This window comes from Pantherophis guttatus, chromosome 7 (genome assembly GCF_059756535.1).
Source record: "Pantherophis guttatus breed Tessera chromosome 7, ASM5975653v1, whole genome shotgun sequence".
NCBI classification, from domain to species: Eukaryota; Metazoa; Chordata; class Lepidosauria; order Squamata; family Colubridae; genus Pantherophis; species Pantherophis guttatus.
The window spans coordinates 26,127,310-26,148,683 of record NC_142069.1 but is presented as its reverse complement, the minus strand read 5'-3'; the positions used below and the strand labels follow the sequence as shown (position 1 = coordinate 26,148,683).

The following is a 21,374-nucleotide window of genomic DNA, read 5'->3' as shown; positions in this document are numbered from 1 at the left end:
ACCATCACACCCCATGAAAGCACACACATATGGATATGCATATACATGATTTATTATCAGCCCAAATCAATCCACTTCAGAATAAAGGCCTCTTCTTCTGCTTTTCAGCTTCTTCACAATACTTTCAAATTAAATTATATCAACTTCCCAGTATTTCTTTGGACATTTACTAGGTTTCTTAAGGTCAGTTCATATGTAATCAAGGATTATTGTTTTCCAGCATTGATATGCTCATCAAGTGATATGGCCAGCCCGTTCCATTTCCATGAGGCAATCTATTTAGCTATGTTATGTACTCTAGTCTTTTGACAGTCCTATATATATATATTTTGTTACCTTATGCTATGTTAAGCATTTGCCATTTCATGCTTTCAACTATACAACTTTTAACTTCTGCATTGTCCAAATTTTACAGCTAAATTTCACCACATCAATTGATTGTTTAAGCAATTCCATCTTCTAGGATTTATATATTGGTTTTGAGCATGAAATTGTCCAAGTGCTCTTCAATCTAGTTCAAAATTTCTTCTATAATATCACCTTCTATGGTAATTTTTTGACTGAAGGGCAGAGAGAGGGAGAGATGATTTGTTAATGCAATGCGTATTTACTTTATCTAATGCCAGCTATGGATTGAACCAGCAGGAAGGAACTTCAAATCTACCTGGCAACAGATCAGGAGTTCAGAGCAAATTAGAAATCAGATAAATTCCTGTGTTTGGCTGTCATAGCCAAGATTTCCTGCTGTGCAAACCTTGGAATTCTAGAAGCCAAAAATATATTGCCGTTCTGATGTATTCTGTTTTATTTTATATTAAAAGGAAGCCAGTAATTATGATGCTTCCTTTTAATTAGATGCCACATTTTAAGAGGTCAATTCAATCCTTGGCAACTCCATTTATTATCTTCACCCATGCAAAAGCCTCTACAGTAATCCCATGTAAAGTAATTTAAGATAACTGCCTTTCCTGGATCTAATCTTGCAATTTATCTATACTCAATCCAGAAATGTGCACTGAAAATAACTTGCTGGTCTTTGACTTTGATTTTATATAAACTAATCTGGCCAATGTGAAATCATACGGGAGGCAGGTGCCTATGGAGTACATAAAGCCATCCATACCCACACAATTCTCTCAACTTCAGTGACTCAGCAGAAGTTTTTCTTCACTACTTTGGTTGTATGATCAAAATTGTCAGAAGTAAATGTTCAGTAACTTCAGATAGTTATGTTTATATAGTTCACCTTTTAATGGTAAGATTTTCAGTATACCCATGCTCACCCAGGCTTATTTTCTGAAAGGATTCATTGAGCTTTTCGACATTTCTGTGGTATAAAGTTTATTTACAGAGACAGAGTGAGAAAGATTGAAATAAGATGAAGGTTTACAGCATTAGCACTTTTCCCCATCAGATTTTTAGGAGAATCATATTACTATTGGATTTCTTGTAGGAAGCAAATTCAGCTCTCTGCCTTATTTTCTCTCCCTGGCAAACAAAGCTTGTAGAGTCCATAGTGCTCTCTGAATTTGGTTGTTTTCTTGCAAACATTTCCTTACCAGACTAAGTACTTTTCAGTGCTAGAAAGGAGTGGAATTTGCTCTGTTTATATATTGTAGCTTGTCCTGTCAGTGTTACTAGGGGTGTTCTTTTCTCCTTAGTATTTCCTTGATTAGGTTATTGTTTACTGCTTGATTATTTGTCCAAATTGGTCCAAATTTACTTAAAATATTTTGGAGGGCTTGAGTTTGTTTGTGTACTATGGTCAGGGTTGGGCTTCAAAAATTTTAGCAAGGGGTTCTCTGCCCGGTTGCTGGGTGGGCGTGGCCATGGTGGGCATCGCCTTGTCGGCCTCCTGCACCATGGGGGAGGGGGCATTTTTGCCCTCCCCAGGCTCTGGAGGCTTTTCTTGAGCCAGGAGGGTGAAAACAGCCTCCGGAGGCCCTCAGGAGGCCAGAAATGGGCCCATTTCTGGCCTTCCCAAACTTCCAGTAGGCCCACTTTTCAACCTCCCAAGCCTCCCTGCGTGCCCTGCACTTCCTACATCCAAAACGGGCCGCATGGGGACTCTTGGGAGGGGAGGGGAGGGGTGGTCGGGCGGGGCCATCCAGGAGTGGGATTTGGGGGTTCTCCGAACTGCACAGAATCTTAGCTAGAGGTTTTCCCGAATCCCTGCGAACCCCCAGCAGCCCACCCCTGACTACGGTGATGCTGATTATAATAGTCTTTAGGTTGTTTGAGATGTTTTTGGTGTATGGCAGTATTAGTCTTTTCATAGCTTGTGTTGATTGTGCAGTAGTGAGTTGAATGGTCAGGTACTTTTTGATAAAGTTGCATGGATATTCATTTTGTTGGAAGATGTGTATATACTTTTTCTGCTCTGGACATCAGAAACTGGAAACAAACTACCCACACAATGAAAAGTCCTCTAGTACCTACTGTCAGAGAACACCCAAACTGATTGTTCAATTTATAGAACTATGGACAAGAATTACTGAGCTGGCAAATATTTTTTTCTAAGAAAAATATTTTAAGAAGGGATACAAAGCATGGGACTAAATATTTCTCATAATGTAGCTTGCAGGGTTACTTTCTCATTCCCCAAAACATATTTTCCCAATTATATATTTGTTGTTATTTGTCACAGTTATCTTTGTCCCTATTCTCTCTCTCTTTGCCCTTTTCCATGAAATAAAATACAACAAAAGGATTGTTGGTGACATAATGTGACCAACCCTCCAACTCATAACATAAATTATGTCATGTAATTGGAGCATTTTTATTTCACACCAGCATCAGAATTCTTCAACCAGCCACCTTTGCAACCTGAATTATATTAATGAACTGAATTACATTAATGATATGTAAATCAAGAAATCTCAAAAGGTATAAACAGAAAAGGCTACATTAATAACAAAAGCTACATGTTGTTAAGAATGAATCTGTTGAATTTTAACTTGTCCCACTCCATATTTATGTAATACTAGCCAGGTTATATAACCTGCCATTAAAATCTTCCAGGTATCCTGATTCAAATTCCAATTATATACTCATTTGCTAGCAATTTAGTTAAGGCCAAAATATACCAGCAGACAAGGACCACAAGCTAAAACAGAGTCTCTGAAAGAAACTTCGTTGTTTTTAACAGTCACTTGGTCGACTGTCGTTGTGAGCCGCCCTGAGTCTTTGGAGATAGGGCGGCATACAAATTTTATTAAATAAATAAATAAATAAATAAATAAATAAATAAATAAATAAATAAATTTCATTCAGGTAAGTTTCTAAGTTGCCATCTCAAGGTTGTCATACAGACACAAACATCATGCAAGACTCAAAGATCAGATGGTTGTTTCCAACAAGGAATCATGGGTCATGGCTGCATCTTAAATCAGGCTGTAGCCAGCTGTCTCTTAATCAAGAGATTTGTTCCCTTGCTTGGCAAGGAGCCTGATAGAATGTCACAACTCTGTTCACCCCTTTATTTGCTGGATACAGGGGCTGGGAGGCCTTACATCATCATCTGATTGTCCCTATTGCTCAGGGACAGGTAGCATAAGAGGATTTTTCACTTTGCATCTCCTGAGGCCGACATTCCACAGGTCCTGCTGAAGTAGCTTCTTCGCCTCAGTCATCATCTGATTCCTGGATCATGACATCTGCCTGAATCCTATTATTAACCCTATTTTACTGCTGCCACAATAAAAAAATACTTTTAGCGTCTCACATAGAAAATAATGTAATACTGTATAAACAAAACTCCATAACAAAACTAAAAGACAATACCAGAATTGCAAGAAAATAAAAGATGCAACAACTCAAAGCACTCTGAAAAAGCTCCTTTTTAGGAGTTTGTGAAAACTAGCAAAGTTGTTCTCTAGATCTATTACTGACCAAATGAGGAGACAGGATAGGTCCCCAAATTTCTCCATATCTATATGAAACTTAAAACACTCATTGTGAAAATACATGCCAGTTATATGGTAACTTGGTTCCCAACTGTATCATATAGAGTTGGGAAATAGAGACTCCTTCAAATAGATCTTCACCTCTCTTTGACCAGATCATGGAACACTGTTGTGCCAGTTTTATAGTGAAGGGAAAGTACATTTCCTATTTATGGGTAATGTGTATTTTTGTAACCTTAACTTTGGTTTTAGGCCTTTAAAATTAGATCAAATAAAGAGATTCCTTCAGAACCCTGTTAGTCATATTTCTTCTCTTTTTTTTAAAGTACCTATTTAAGGCAATTCATGAACCAACACTTAGTTGTTTGTAGCTACTATTTGCATTATTTAGGGTGGAGTATTTTCATGCTTTGGGGATTTGGGTTGTTTGTTTTTTTCCATGTAACCAAAAATAAGAAGGACCATTAATGTCTTGTTTAAACATCAAGTCTTTTAGAGGAGAAAGCTTTTTCATCATCATGCTTTTTCCAAGGCTAGAAATAAGTGATTCTGAAGTACGAAAAACTGTCTTCAAAAGGAAAAGAGTAAAAGTCTTTAGCTGACAACAGGCAAATATTTTCTTTAAAGGAGGACAAATAAGTTCAGATGTAACACAGGTTAAGCGTCCCATTCACACAAATTCTGATTCATTTTAGCAGCTGCACTCATTGCTGTAAATTACAGGCTTCTCAAATAATGAGCTCAATTATTAAATCTTTTTCTGAATATAAAGACATTGTGTCACAATGTCAGTATCTGGAAATTATTAGTAATATGGATTGTTCAGAATAAACCTCTTGTAGATGGAAATAACTGAAGCATTGTAATTGAGTTTTAAAATTCTTTGTGTAAGAAGATTTATAGTTTGTTTCTTGGCAAGACTTCTTTGCAAAATAATTAAGTCTTTGGTTTCTAAATGGAAGCCCTTGGGAAGTTGAAATGAGAAATTAGTAGAACGCATATCACACTGAGCTAATGGTTATGTTCTTTCAAGAAAAATGTTAAGCGATATTTAGGCTTTCCACCCTTTTTAGCTATGTGCATATGTGTATGTCTGTGTATATGAAATCTCTATTCTTGAAAAGAACTTCATACAATGGTGGGTTCTGCCCGGTTCCGCCCGGTTCCACCGAGCTGGTAGCAGTAACGATATGACATCACCGAACCGGTTCTGGCCCCCCCGCCCCCTGCCCCCCCCACCCCCCGCATTATTCTTACCTTTTATTTGGCCCCACCCCCAATCTATTGCTGCCTCCTGAGTCCCAGCTGATGGCTAGAGGGGAAAAAACTGTTTAAACTCTTGCCGCAGGGCTTCAAAGGGCCGCCCTACAGCTGATCAGTGTTAAAAGAAAACAAATGAGTAGACCGGTGCCTGCAAAAATAAATGGGTAGACCAGTGCCTGCAAAAATACATGAGTAGATCGGTGCCTGCAAAAATAAATGGGTAGATCAGTACAGCTCTGCAAGCAGTTAAAAGCCTGGTAGACCAGTACCTCTGCTAAATCCTAAATAACTGTCACATGACCATCAAGCCATGCCCACAAAATAAGCCACGCCCACAAAACCGGTAGTAAAAAATTTTAGAACCCACCCGACTTCATAGTAATGCAAATCAAAATATGCTCCAGAAAAGACCTCCAAAGTCCTTTCCAACTCTGTTATTCTGTTATGTCAAGCTAAAGATTCCTAGAATACTAGAACCTACAGTCTGAGTTCTACAGATTTCCCTTTTTGCAAATTAAATAAATAAAAATTCCATACATCTTTACTAATATGTGAGTCTGATCACTGGCCAAAAGCTGCTTCCTTTTTGCCAAACCACACTTTGCCTTTTATGGATGATGGTCTTTGCTTAGTTTACTGAAGATTTGCTACCTCTTATCTACAAAACTCACTAAAGATCTATCTTAATATAGAGCTGCTTATATTCAGAGAAAGGAAAAAGATCTATCAAATTTGAAATCAGTTTTATAATTTCAGCTGTAGTGGTTCCAACCCAAAATACAGTGTGTAACACAAAGTTCAGAAATGTGTTTATTAAACACCAAATTAGGAGCACCCAAACTGAACATGTAACCTAAGACTTACGAGATGGGGGTGGGGGGGGAGAAACTGTAGCGTGTGTTCCATGGAAGCAAACCCACTCTTTAAATTTCCATTTCCTCCTATTTGAAAGGAGCCAAAGTATACATCTGTAGTCTAGATACTTTCGCTTTTCATTTATAACCTAATTAAGTTTCCCCCCTCCAAAAAAAAGTTAATGGAATTGAAGGGGAAAACATTGCTGGTGACCTAGGAAATAAAGCCATGAGCAACATATGAACTTAATTTCCTGAGCCACAGATAGGGCTGATCTTTCATTGTCTTCTGCCTTGATTTTTTTCAGTACTCAGTATTTTTTTTTTTTAATACTCAGTTTTAAAGTGAGCTTTTGGCCTCTACTTTTTGGGAATTTTCCCAAAATTGGGAATTTTCCTTTCCCAACTCTGAAATATGGGCACTTCTATCCAAGCTCTTCACTTCAGCACAAAGATGTCCCATCATTCATGCACTGTTCATCAGCAGTTGAATGGTATAGGTTCTCCTGCTTGAGCAGGGGGCTGGACTAGAAGACCTCCAAGGTCCCTTCCGGCTCTGTTCTAGTCTAGTCTGGTCTAGTCTAGTCTAGTTAGTCTAGTCTAGTCTAGTCTAGTCTAGTCTATTCCTTATTCTGAAGCATGTTATGGAGGTAGAGTCAGCAGTGCAGAGCACACCTGTGTGTGTGGCATAAGGCACATTGTGTGCAACAGTCAGCTTTGGCTCCTTTAGCCACAGATCTACCAAGCTGTCTGGATTCAGCCTTGCCTTGCCTGTTAATTAGAAGGCAAGCAATCTATGAACTGAGTGAGGATTTAAATGGGTATATACAGGTAGTCCTCGACTTACAACAGTTCGTTCAGTGACCGTTCGAAGTTACAATGGCACTGAAAAAAGTGACTTATGACCGTTTTTCAAACTTACAACTGTTGCAGCATCCCCTAGGACCATGATGGCAAACCTATGGCGTGTGTGTCACAGGTGGCACACAGCGCCCTCTCTGTGAGCACGTGAGCTGTTGCCCCACTTCTGCTCTGCCGCGCATGTGCGCGCACCTCCCACCAGCCAGCTGGTTATCAGGTCTCTGTCGCGCATGCATGGGGGGGCGGGGCACATGAGGGTTGGGTGTGCATGCATGCGCGGGGCAGGGGGCTGTATGTGCATGTGCAGGGGGCTGCACACACATGCGGGGGGCCACGTGCACATGAATGGGCCAGGGCGTGGGCAGAGGGGCCACACACATATTGCATTTTGGGACCATGAGCGCTTTGGGCACTCGGTTCGGAAAAGGCTAGCCATCACTGCCCTAGGGTCGCATGATCAAAATTCAGATGCTTGGCAACTGGTTCATATTTATGACAGTTGCAGTGTCCCGGGATCATGTTATCCCCTTGTGCGACCTTCTGACAAGCAAAGTCAATGGGGAAACCAGATTCACTTAACAACCGGGTTACTAATTTAACAACTGCAGTGATTCATTTAACAAATTTGGCAAGAAAAGTTGTAAAAGCGTGGGAGGACCCCTTGGAGGGTAAAGCCGAGGATTTTGCTCAGTATCTGTATGACAAAATCACTCAGATTCGGGACGATCTGGACTCCGGCTGGGTAGTCTCAGGGGGAGGGACTGGGGCAGGTCTTGAGAATGTTATCTGGGATGAGTTTGATCCTGTGACCCCTGAGGACGTGGACAGGATTCTGGGCAGACTGAACGCGACCACTTGTTTATTGGACCCGTGTCCTTCCTGGTTAGTGCTGGCTTCCCAGGAAGTGACATGAGGCTGGCTCCAGGGGATTATAAATGCTTCGTTGGGTGAGGGTGACTTTCCCGCCGCCTTGAAAGAGGCGGTGGTGAGGCCTCTCCTCAAGAAGCCCTCCCTGGACCCGGCAATGTTGGTAAACTATCATCCGGTCTCCAACCTTCGCTTTGTGGCGAAGGTTGTTGAGAGTGTGGCTGCGCAACAGCTCCTCCAGCACCTGGATGAAGCGACGTATCTGGATCCGTTCCAGTTGGGCTTCAGGCCTGGGTACAGCACGGAAACGGCATTGGTCGCGTTGGTAGATGATCTCTGGAGGGCTAGGGACAGGGGGTGCTCCTCTGTCCTGGTCGTGTTAGATCTCTCAGCGGCTTTTGATACCATCGACCATGGTATCATGCTGCACCGGTTGGAAGAGTTACGGGTGGGAGGCACTGTGTTGCAGTGGTTCTCCTCCTTTCTCTCTGACCAGTCGCAGTCTGTGTTGACAGTGGGGCAGAGGTCGACCCCGAGGCCCCTCATATGTGTGGTGCCACAAGGGTCGGTCCTCTCACCCCTCCTGTTCAACATTTATGTGAAGCCGCTGGGCGAGATCATCCGTGGTTTCGGTCACTCATGCCCTCGTCACCTCCCGCCTGGACTATTGTAACGCTCTCTACATGGGGCTCCCCTTGAGGAGCACCCAGAGGCTCCAACTAGCGCAGAGTGCGGCCGCACAGGTGGTAATGGGAGCAACATGGCGCTCCCATGTAACACCCCTCCTGCACGAGCTGCACTGGCTCCCAGTGGTCTACCGGGTGCGCTTCAAGGTTTTGGTCACCACCTTTAAAGCACTCCATGGCTCAGGACCTGGGTACTTGCGGGACTGCCTACTACCACCAATAGCCTCCCACTGGCCGGTACGCTCTCATAGAGAGGGGCTCCTCCGGGTGCCGTCGGCCAAACAATGTTGACTGGCGGCCCCCAGGGGGAGAGCCTTCTCTGTGGGGGCACCTACTATCTGGAACGAGCTCCCCCTGGAGATATGGAGGATCCCGGATCTGCGCACCTTCCGCCGCGCTCTAAAGACCTTTTTATTTCACCAGGCGGGCCTGGCCTAACTTTCTCCCTCTTTTTAAAATAATTTTAAATAATATTTTAATATTATTTTATGTTTTAATATTTTAATATGTTTAATATTTTTTAATCCTCAAAGTTTAAATCTGTTTTAAATTGACTGGGGTTTTAATCTGTCTGGGCCAAACTATTTAATTCGATTTTATTTCTGCTTTTTAAAATTTTGTATGTATGTATTTTATTTTTGGCTGTTCACCGCCCTGAGTCCTTCGGGAGTAGGGCGGTATACAAATCAAATAAAAGTAAAGTAAAGTAAAAAGTAAAATGGGGCAAAATTCACTTAACAAATTTCTCACTTAATGACATAAATTTTGGGCTCAGTTGTGGTCGTACGTTGAGGACTACCTGTATAATAATAAAATGCTGAGGGCTTCTAGGTACATCCAAAGTTGTGGTGCAAAGTACCCCAATGGCATTCCTGAACTCTAACTTATTCAAGATGTGAGATGTAAGAAGTACAATATGTATATTTTCCTCAAATCCGCAACATTTCTCTGCAGTTACTTCTTTTACGTGAGGTTGTATAAAGGAAAAAACATACTGTACACAAACTGATTTCACGCAAACATAACTGACCCTCAGCAGACAAGGATCAGATACAATTATGCTTGTATCTATTTGGACCTCAGCAGATCAGCACAGAATGCTTTTATTTGGATGCTGATATCTGCAGAAAAAAACAACAACACAGATACGGGAAGTTACAAAAGGCATAGTGAGACCATCCATTTCCTTTGCTTGTTTGTTTGTTTGAACTCTTGGGGTCATTTGGCTCAAAAATATAGGAAAGGGTTCAAAGAAATATTCAAATAGAGACAACATAATATTTTAACATTTTCTGGATATGAAATGTGCAATCCTTTTAATCCCAGCCTCCTGGATTATTAGATAGCACCCCTGACAGTACTTAATACTGTCACTTTTATTTGGCAAAAATGCCACACATTAATAAAGTTGGAGGATCAAATTTTAACAATACGCAATCACTCCTATTCTCAAGCATAGACTTGAAAACACACACACACACACACACACACACACATACACACACACACACTTCAATCCTAAAAAATCTGTAATCCAGAGAATATAAGGGTTCTGTTCTTTCACACACTCTTCTTATTTGGTCATTGTGTGAGACACGACTGTGTTCACATAGTATTTAGAAGCAACATGCTTATTCCTTGGTTATAACATTGCAGTCGGGTCAAATACCAATACCAATACCACTTACTTATATACCGCTTCATAATGCTTTACAGCCCTCTTTACAAAATCAGCATATTGCCCTCAACAATCTAGGTCCTCATTTTACCAATCTTGGAAGGATGGGAAGCTGAGTCAACCTTGAGTCGGTCAGGATCAAGCTGATGGCAGGCAGCAGAATTAGCCTGCAATTCTGCATTCTAACCACTGCATCACCATGGCTCCTACCGTATTTCCCCCAAAATAAGACCAGATCTTATATTAATTTTTGCTCCAAAAGACACATTACGGCTTATTTTCCAGTTAGGTCTTATTTTGGGGGAAATACTGTACTAAACGCCTTCGTCTGCTGACAATCTTAACTGAGGCTTATTTTGGGGTAGGGCTTATATTACGAGTATCCTGAAAAATCATGCTAGGGTTTATTTTCCGGTTTGGTCTTATTTTTGGGGAAACAGGGTATCTTTCCAAAGAAAGGGAAACCATGAGAGTCTGCCCTTACTGGAAGTTTCAGAGGATTAGATTAGCTAAATTCCAATCATTGTGATGTAATACTTCCAAATAGCAAAGAAAATTACTGGAAAGAGTAATCAAGGAGCTTCTAGGCTATGTAATAACTTCCGTCTTTCCTAAAAAAAACCATGCATTGGGAAGGGTCATTTTGGCCAGGAAACCCAAGTCAACTTCCTTCTGAGTGCAGTAATCCAAATTAAAGAATTCCTGAGATGTGATTACCCTGTTTCCAACTGTTTTTGGCTTGCCAAGAAAGCTATGTGTAAATGCAGCAAGTTTTTTTTTTTTTAACTCTATATTACTGTAGATAGATAAATGGGCTTCAGATTTTATCTTCCTTTCTCAATCTGATGATTTCCAGAGGAATTCAGACTTCCATGATACATGCCAGCATTTAGAATTCTGGAAGTTAAAATCCCAACACAGTTGGAGGCCACCAGTTTCAGGATTAATGGGTTACATCCTTGACTGATAACAAAATATATTGTCACCCTGCTTTAACAATCACAGGGGGGAAAAAAACCATTCAGAATGTCAAATGATTTTATATTAATAAATTTAGACTATACATTTGCCTCTGCACGAATCTGTAGGAATCAAACTACAGTCAAGCATTCCACTCTTTTCCATTTTTATTTATTTCATAAATAAATATTCCATACTTATTTGGACTACCAATAATAAGTGAACTTAAAGGGGGAACAAGGGGATCAGTATTCCAGAAGAAAGAAAATTGAATCAAAAGTTTTGACACAAATAAAGTTGTTCTCCAACGAATGTTTCCTAGAGCCTCTAGATGACTTCTCCGCCCTCAGATGATGTCAACAGCAAACTGCCTCTTTAAAGTCATGTATCAACTTATTAAATGGGCTGCAGTATTCCAACAATAACTTTAGAATTCAAATTGTGTAACTGGCATAAAAAATAATGATGCCATCTAGTTAAGTACAGCTTCTGTTGATCACATAGGCAGTTTTCTTGAGGTTTTTTTTTTTTTTTTTTTGTGGTCCTTCGCCCACATATTTGACCAATCCTGCTTAACTTCCTAGCCCAGGCGTGTCAAACTCGCAGTGTCACGTTGTCATCATGTGATGTATCGCAACTTTCCCCCCCTTTGCTAAACTAGTGCGTAACGCATTGGACCCAGGACGCGAGGTTGACACCCTTATCCTAACCCAAGAAGTTTCCAGCTTGAATCCAAGTGGTCATAAGATACCATATTTACTAAAAGACTAACTGTTGGTCCTTGTGACCGCTAGATATTCTGCCATTTCAGCTCTGTCTTTTTGGGGCAGGTTAGTCCATTTCCATATGAAGTCCTCTTTTATTTTGTATGAATGCAAAGTGAAACCCCAGCACTTTGCTTTTAAATTTACTGTAAATATTTTTTAAATAAAGTTAGATGCAGCAAGAAGCTTCATAGCGTCAAGCTTAGTTGCACTAAGGTATCAATTTTGTCTATCCAAATGCAGCTTACCATGCTTTTCTATTTTTGTTTTTAAACATTCAGTAAGTACTCCTTATTGCACAATACAAGTTGGTAAGTTGGCTCCAACAAGATCACAGTCTAAAACACTGAGAAACAAAAAAAAAAGAAAGAACTGGAGACATATTTGTTTAATCAAGAAGAGAAATGTGATTATTTTATTTACATGTTTAAGTTTAATGATAGAAGAGCTTCCAGTTTTATAATATAGAAAGTTAATAGCACACCATATCACACACTATGTTAAAATTATAGGCAGTTTGTCACTGATTGGGGAGGGGGGTGTTAGCAGCATCTAAAGTATATATTTCTACAATTCCATAATATATTTACAGTGGTAAAAGTTAAAAATGGCAGCAGAGTTGCTTTCTTTTCCACATAGACATTCTATATCTCCAGCAGCTGCACAAACAGGCAGAAGCAACATGGGTCCACTCCATGCCAGAAAAATGTTTGTTCATTTCTCTTTGTCATGCAGTTCTCAAAGAGCACCCTTCCCTGTAAAGACAGGGACAAGCAAACAATGCTTGGTAAAGAAGCAATCCGGATAAGATCCAATAAGCCTTTCTGGTCCTAAACATAGAGCTACTAGATCTGGCACTGCAAATGTCAGGCAATCATTAAATGGCACCGAAGCAATAAAACCCCCTAACTTTTACTCCCCTCATCCCATTCCAACATTTACTCTTTAATGCTATCTAGCAGTTATCCTGATTTTTGCAGGCTGCATCTCATATTTACCTAAATCTGCAAACTGCTACCACATACCCACACTGGTGTCTTTTCAACCACATACAAAACCAAACAAAGTCAGACAGAACTTCATTTTGTACTTTCCAGATGATATGAATGAATACAGTTATTATCTCCAGCTTGAGGATGATATGGATTGTAATGTTAAAAAACGCCAGGCAAAATTGAGATAACTTCATTTTTTAAAATTTCTGTATCTTTATGAATCTCAGAAAAGGTGATATACATAAATTAACCCAGTAACATGCAATACATATAAATAACACTTTTAAAAGCCTCGACCAAAAGGAATCATAATACAGATTTCAGAAGGAATAGTAGAGTCTGGTTGGGCTATGTTAAGGCTTTAGTGCAAGGGTAAAAAGGAAAATACTCAAATTACACCAAAAAAACCCAACCCCAAACGATATTGTGCAATATTAGGGAAGGGCATTTAAAAACTTAGACAAAGAAAGAGGGAGGGGGAGAGACAGAACAGTAAACCCTCTCCCACATTCTTACATCATGCATATCTCCCAGGCACAGGGTTTTTAAGAGAGCTTTCTTCCCGCTTTAGATACATATTACTGGAACATATATTTCTCAGACATCAGGGTCTTAAACCATTTAAGACCATAAAAATTATGATGAAAACTCTGAAACCTGACCTGTAGCATATAGGTAGTTCCTTTAGGATGTTTGAAGCAGCTGCATTCTGCACCAGTTGCAGCTTCCAGCCAACTGCAAGGCATACTGCAGTAGTTGTCAGACTTCGTGCTATTGAGACTGTTGGAAGAAAAATCCAGATCCAGTTCTAAACTGGGAATAAAATGGAGGCTGATTGGAAAGAAAGATTCTGTTTATTGGTGAACAGAACCAACACACATACAGCATGCAGTTCTGGGACAGCTGACAAAATGGAGTTGAGAGTGGAAGGGTTTTTATACTTTATTTGGGCTTTGCATTTGAGCTTCCTGTTTCTGTGCAAGAACATGTCCTTTAATATTCTAATTGCTGTTGTCAGATTCCTATGGGGCGGGCTCTATAGGCAGAAGGGGGAATGCAAATCCTAGGTGTTTGTCTGAGTTAATCTTGTCAACCTAATTGCTTATTCTGTCTGGTCCAGTTTTTCTGAATAGATTACCAAATCTGCATTTCTAAAAGCTGTCCCTTCAGTTTCTGCTTGGGGCAGGGAGACTGGTGCTGGTTTCTGCCTCCCTTAAGATTTTTTTTTTCATCCGTCCTTTAGGGGAAATATTCTATCCTGCCTTTTTAATATTCCCCAAAATATTTCATTCTCTAGGAGGGTGGGTGGGCGTTGACTTTCTATAAAACCCAGCCAGGAAAGGTTGCATCTGACAGTTGGGCACAGCTGGCCAAATGTACTTTGGGCCACCAAGATCTCTTGTGTCTCGCATGACAGAGGCAATCTTTGAGACATTTATTGAACCTCGTGCAATATGTGTTAAGGAATATGCGCAGAGTAACCCTTGAGTAGCAAGATTGTGCACATGAGAAATGACTGAAAGTGATTGTGAATAAGCACTGTTAATACAGACATACTGAGTTGTGATATTCTTTTACTTTTAGGAAAAAGTAAAGCAAAGTCCAATAAACAATCCAGGTCATACCCAGAGAAAGATAGTTAAATTGTCAATCCAGGGATATTCCAAGAACAAAGTCTTCTTAGCAGTTGTTGTAGTCATATGCAATAAAACAGTTCTTTTTGGAGTTGCAAACAGGAACAAGTACAGCAGTAAAACAATCAGTAAAACAGTAGAAAACAAGTAGCAGTGACCAAGCAGTGATCATGCAGAGAGAACAGGCAGAGAGGAGCAGAGGTAGCAATAATAATGTAATAAGAAAAATAAGCCATGATTCAAGCTTCCTCTTAAATACATTGGTAGCCAATCAGAATACAGTATGATGCAATACAGCATTACAGTCTTAAAGCTATACATTACATTTTGACTGCAAACAGTCAAAACCATATATATGGTTTATATATATTGCCAACCCAACCAATTAGGCAATAGCCATTCCCTAACATAATATGTATGGAATCCTATGACAATATCTGTTCTAAATTCCATAGTTTATATTGTACTTCTAATACTAGTGGGATCAGAGCCTCAAATTGAACTGGATTTAAGTGAGAATCAACCCATAACATTTCCAGGTTGGAGGGTAGATGTTCAGTTCCACAACAGAGATTCAAATTAGTATCCCCCACCCACCTCTGCTGTATTAATTCCTGCCTGCGAAAGATATTTCCATGAAGGTCTTTATGCCAATTCAAAAGCAACTCTGGATTTCTTGTGATCCCATTTTAGCTGAGTTTAGTCTAAGCCTATTTCTGGTCTAGCTATGTTTTAATCAAAACAGTGATGACGATGCAATTTTCAACAGGGAGATTTTGGAGAGGCTATGGGTATTTTTCTGCTGGAAGGATCTCTTGCCTTATCTTTCCTCCTCCTTTCTGAGTTTCAGCCCTCTTAGCAAGTCCATATTTTTACATAAAAGGGTGAAATTGACAAGAAGCCATTTTGTTTCTCTGTCTTTTCTTTTTCCCCTTTCCTTTTGGAATGGAGGTGGGAGAATTGATTTTGGTTGCAAAATCAAAATCAACCAGTGCAATCAAGTTGGTGGCAGCATAGAAGTGCAGTTCCTGTTTTGCAACATAAACATTGTGCAATTGTTTTAGAATGTACTAAGGACATTCTGTGCTATCCTTCCATTTTAAGGTGATCTCTAGTAGAGGAGGAATGGTGGCTTGATAGGCAGCTTCACACCATTACAAGCATCAGATTGATTTATATATTTTGCAAACAGGAAAATGCACAGAGTATATGTTTTAAAACATGAAAGAGCAAACAATAATGTATTTCATTTCCTTTTTCTGTGGAATGATGACAGGGATTGGAAGAGGGGCATTGCTTCAAAACTTGCAGCAGCTTTGATATGGGGTGGTATCTAGAACAAATCACAATCATGGAAAAATAGCAAACATGTATTACAATAATTGAGTTGCCATTTGTCTTCCTATTCTGCCCCTCTATGTGCTTTTAGCATTCTCAGATTGATAGGAATGAGGATAATTAATATGTTTATTTCAAATTGCTTTGGAGGAATTGAGGAATGGTCAAGGCTAAGATTCTGTTTCTCTGAAAGGACTGAGCATTGTGCACAGAAATGTCTTACAACTCCTATCCCTCAGGTTTTTTTAAATGCATTCCCTCCCCAGGGCATTTCACCCAGCAAAATGACAGTAATTCCTAGTAATCCCTGACTGACTGCACTATTTTTCATTTTTCTGTTTTGGCTCTTTATCAATCATAGGTGAAAATTGAGAACCAGCATGATTTCCAAGACATTGTAAGTGTGGTAGCCATGGCCAAAACGTATGTCACGACAGAGACTTTTGTTGACTCCAAATACGACATCCGAATCCAGAAAATTGGCAACAATTACAAAGCTTACATGTGAGTCTTTTTTTACCAATATTGTGACTATGTTGAAGAGACTATGTTGAAGAGATTTTGTTTTCAATTGAAAACAAAAGTAGTAACCAAAGAAATGTTAGAATTCTAAACACACATTACATTCTAAATATTGCATTCGTCTCTTGTTTTAAAGGCTAGCCAAGAAAAATAATGTATGTTAAATGAAAAGAGAAATAATAACTTTGATATAATGCATTCCCTTCTGGTGAGGCTTTAGGCAGCTGCCAAACATATTGTCTTAACAGGATTCTGAATCACAAGTTAAAGAAATGCACACATGTTGCGGTTGCTTTGCTGTTCAGCAGCACATAGAATAAAAAAGACATGTTGGAAGGTCTATTAAAAGAAGGATTAGGCAACCAACAGTGGATTTGGTGTTCTCCAGATGTGAGAGATGCAACTCTAGAATTGCAGCCTCTTTTGTAATGGGTAGTGACTAATAATTAAGACTAGGAACTCAAAAATAACAGGAAAAGCAAAATTCACAACCCATTTAACCACAACTAATCCATGTTATAATTATATCATTCTTAGAACATACTCCCAAATGCTATTGTTTGTTCAATTGTTCACAATATAATATTTTCTGAAATGTATTGTGTTACAAAAAACATTTGTCAAGTAGAATGTAAGACATTTTGTCATCAGTAGCATATCAGAAAATTTTTGTAAATTCATTTGACAAGTACAAGAAAAAGAGAGAGGGAGAGGAAAGGAAGGAAGGAAGGAAGGAAGGAAGGAAGGAAGGAAGGAAGGAAGGAAGGAAGGAAGGAAGGAGAATGAAACTATTTTACATGATTTACCAATATCAGCATAAGTGGCTAAGTGACATAAATGAAGTAAAAAGGTACACATTTTTATTTCTTTGAAAAAATGCATTTTTATCTTTTATTAATATTTTTAAAAAACCGAATAGACAAAAAAGAAAAAATTAGAGCAAACATTGAATTGGTAGTTGGACAGAGAGATTGCAAAATTGTGCAGTTGGTGCTCAGTATATTGTTGATAATGGATAAAAAGCAAAATGTACTGAGTTGTTTTTGACAAAAAGGAAAAGAAATATAAGTTTCTTTTTAAATATCTGAGTTGAATGCCAATATCTCCACTATTTATTATTTAAAGATAAATCACCCAAGAGAAAAGAGAGGGGAAAAAAGAGTGGAGAGGAAATCTGCTAAAAGCATTATTGAGTAAATATTTAGTTTCCAACTTCCCATTTGTATCCTGACTGATATTCAATATTTATACAATTCAAATTTTTATGTATTTCTAACTTCAATTCTTTAATTAATTATTTTCCCCTTAAAATGTACTCTAATATTTACATTTGCCTTGCTATGTAATATATAATATTCATGGAAACTATTTCGCTTGAATTTAGTCAAACTTCAGTTGTGAATATACGCTGCTAATTTTACCACTGTTGATTATGCTTCCCATTCTGATATCATCAGGAATATATCTCTTTGCCAATGTTGTATTTAACCTCTCCTTGAAGCCAGGAGAGCATGCATCTTAGTAAATTGTGATTTCTGTGTGTGATATAAAATGTATATAGACATCATGTAATGATCTAAATTTCAGTTTAAGTGATGCCATCTTTTCTGAGGGCAGAAGAGATGCTAACTTACAAAAGTTAAGACTGCACAAGGAGGAGACATCAGCCAAAATTGTAATGTAGATTCAGCTCTTGATCTGAAATGATTTTTTAAAAGTCCAGAAAGATCAGCACTTCCTTAGCCTGTCAATATTCAGTTTCCTGTATATTGTCAGTTATTTGAAGGAACTTCTCCATATATTTTGCTTAGCCTTTGCTGTAAGAATTAAACCACATTGTGTTGGTCTTACCCAAGCATCATTCAAAATGTCATTAAATGTATTTGATAGCTAGTTCTTTTCCAGCATGTGGAAAAAAATATTTGTAACAAGTGATGTGCTCAAAGCTGGTACTGTGACTGATACTGAAATTAAAATTCTGAATATTAGTTTCAAAATGTTCTACTTTTCAGCAGACAACTATGTTCTCGTACCCTTCTGATGATGCACATCAAGAGCCTGTGAAAGCTGGCATTTATAGTTACAGTATCTGATCAGTTGGGCAGTTGGGCAATTTTTTGGATGCTACACTCTAAATGTAATTTCAGAAGATCAAGTCTGCCAGCGGCACTACCAGCAAGCACAGGCATTAATAATAACCAGTTACAAGAAAAAAAGACTTGAGTCCTTTAATACCACTTCAGGAATCAGTAGGAGAAAGCCAGTGGGTGGTTTTTAGTGCCATTCAATCTCCGTCAGAAGAGATAGCTGTATTTCTATCACAATAGGAAGTAGACCTCAATGAAAGCCACTGGTTTAGCTTTTTATCCTATCATCTCCCTTTTCGTTAAGACCAATTCTAAAGCTCACTGATTTCTGTGGGAAGCTTTTGCTTGGCTTTTCTGGCATAGAGCTTCATGAGCAGTTTAAATTCTACACTACAGTGGGCAAGGTTAATTATTCCACAGCCTTTTCACAGACGTTTCTACTGTACAATGCCTGGCGTACCCTGCAAAAGAGTTCATAAGGCTGATATAAGAACACCCAACAAGGATTTGGATGAAGATGTAACTATGTGGGAGGTTGCCAGCATTTAGAGGGCCATTTCCAGCTTATGGATGGTGTTACACATTGACTGAATCATCAGCAACAGTTAAAAGCTTCGAAGACAGCAGGGCTCTGAAAGGATTTTGTGCCAACTCCGTCTGTCCTGCTTCCCTCATTTCTTCCCTCCTTTGTTCAGTTTGGAGAGGAATTACAATGTTTGGGAGCATCGATTGTGCTCATATGGCTTGTTTGTTTTTCCCAGGAGGACATCAATCTCTGGAAACTGGAAAGCAAACACAGGTTCTGCCATGTTGGAACAGATCGCCATGACTGAGAGGTAATAAATAGAAAGAGCTACTATTACTAACATACAACCTTTGGGGTTCATCGGATAGGCTTAAAACTGCATTAAGTTATTATCTCAAACAGCCAGCAGGAGTGCAGAAACCCAATTTGCATTCTTGAACATTAAAACATGGCACCTGCTGCTTTCTGCTTCTCCTCCTCATTTAACTGCTCAACTCTAGTGTTGCTTTCTTTCTCTGGAGCAAGAGAGCACAGTGGGGTGATATCTCCGATTCATCCTAGATCAGAGGTCTCCAACCTTGGCAACTTTAAGCCTGGCGGACTTCAACTCCCAGCAAAGCTGGCTGGGGTATTCTGGGAGTTGAAGTCCGCCAGGCTTAAAGTTGCCAAGGTTGGAGACTCCTGTCCTAGACAGTCATGCCAAGAAGGCAGAGTGAGAAGCAGGCTGAAAGGAGAATATGCCTGAGCTTTTCCATTTCCAGTCAAGGCAGGTTTCCTATACCAACATTTTCTGCACAGAACTATTCAACCTACAATCAGGTTGTTATGTGAGTTTACTACATTGCTGTTGTGTATTTTATTACACATTATGGCAAAATAACGGAGCACCTATTTGCACACAGAAGGTCCTAGGCTAAACTTGACTGTCTTAAAATAGGTTTAGAAGACCTCTGTGTGTATACTTGCCTAACAGTGTATATAACATTGAATGCAACAGGCCAACCTAAGGCAATGTCTTCTGTACACGTTCAAATGCAAGTCTGTAAAATATGATATATAATCCTAATTAACTTGAAATGTGTAATAGTTTTTGAAATGTGTTATATTAATATACTTTTAAATACTCCTTTATGAAATATGTGAGACACATGAATCTCTCTGTGTTCAGCTAAATCTTGGTAACCCACATATGAATGCAAAAGTGATTGATCAGCCTTTTATTGACCCCTTATGATGCAATGTTAGCTCTGTAGCTGAATTTTAAATAAATCCTACAAAGAATCCTGGCATAAATCAATTTGAATGTTTTGCTTCCTACAGATCCTAGGCAGGACTGATGCTAGCTAGAATGAATTCAATAAAGGAGAATATTTGTAGCTCAGGGTTGAAATGAGGGGTCCTTGGTGCTCTCTGAGCTTGCTTGTTTTCTTGTAAACATTTCATTACTCTAACTAGGTATCATCATCAGTGCTAATAAGGAGTGCTGTTTGCTGTCAGTTTATATTCTGGTGTCTTGCTTGTCAGTGTGGCTGGGGGTGGTCTTAAAGAATCTTTGGTTGGACTGTTTACTGATGGCTCTTTGGCAGTTTCTTCATTGGGGTATTGCTTACTTGATTGTTGGTCTGAAGTTAACCTTGGAGTTAATCCAGTGGTAAAATCCAAAAAAATTTTTACTGGTTTTTTTACTCGTTCGGTGGGCGTGGCTTGGTGGGCATGGTGTAGTGTAACTTGGTGTGCATGGCAAGGGAAGGATACTGCAAAATCTCCATTCCCACCCCACTCTGGGGCCAGCCAGAGGTGGTATTTGCCAGTTCTCCGAACTGTTCAAAATTTCCGCTACCAGTTCTCCAGAACCTGTCAGAACCTGCTGGATTTCACCCCCGAGTTAATCTATGCTGATCTGGGTGCTGGTTACTGGTGGAGAGGTGCTGGAGTCTTTCTCTTTTGGGCTGAATGAATTCAGTTAGCATTCTCTTGTTCTCCACCTCCCCCAAATGTTGTGGTGGAATAGATTATGGAACAATTTGAACATCTCTTTTGTTTTTTAAAAAAACTATTTGAACAGATTCCTATTCAGCACTTCTTGGATGGCCTCATGACCATGCGACTTTCTTTTAGGTTGCACTGAAGTATTCAGGATGGGCTTAGTATGCCCAACTACTATTGCATTCGAAGCTTGTTTGAGACTGTTGAATTATTTCCTATCTACACTTACCCTAAAAAGTTGTGTGCTGTCTTTCCAACATCTTCGTGTTCATTCTTTCATGAGGAGCCACTTTGTCCCTTTCCTCCAGCCCTAGATTTCCATGAAGTTCCTTGTGAATTAGCATGGGCAACCTGTTTGATTCATGAGGTTAATCCGCAATGTCAACAGCACATTCCTAGTACCCTTCTCCTCACACAAACCCAGTGTGGGAAAGAATTAGCTCACCAA

General features: G+C 39.4%; 1 protein-coding gene across 1 annotated transcript in view; it reads left to right on the top strand.

Annotated features, from left to right (window-relative positions):
• Positions 1 to 21,374, top strand: part of SYN3 (synapsin III) — a 205,045-nt gene that overhangs the window by 166,652 nt on the left and 17,019 nt on the right. The window contains exons 8-9 of the mRNA XM_034403830.2: positions 16,167 to 16,309; positions 19,176 to 19,250. Coding sequence (XP_034259721.1) covers positions 16,167 to 16,309; positions 19,176 to 19,250 — 218 coding nt within the window. The remainder of the gene's footprint in view (positions 1 to 16,166; positions 16,310 to 19,175; positions 19,251 to 21,374) is intronic.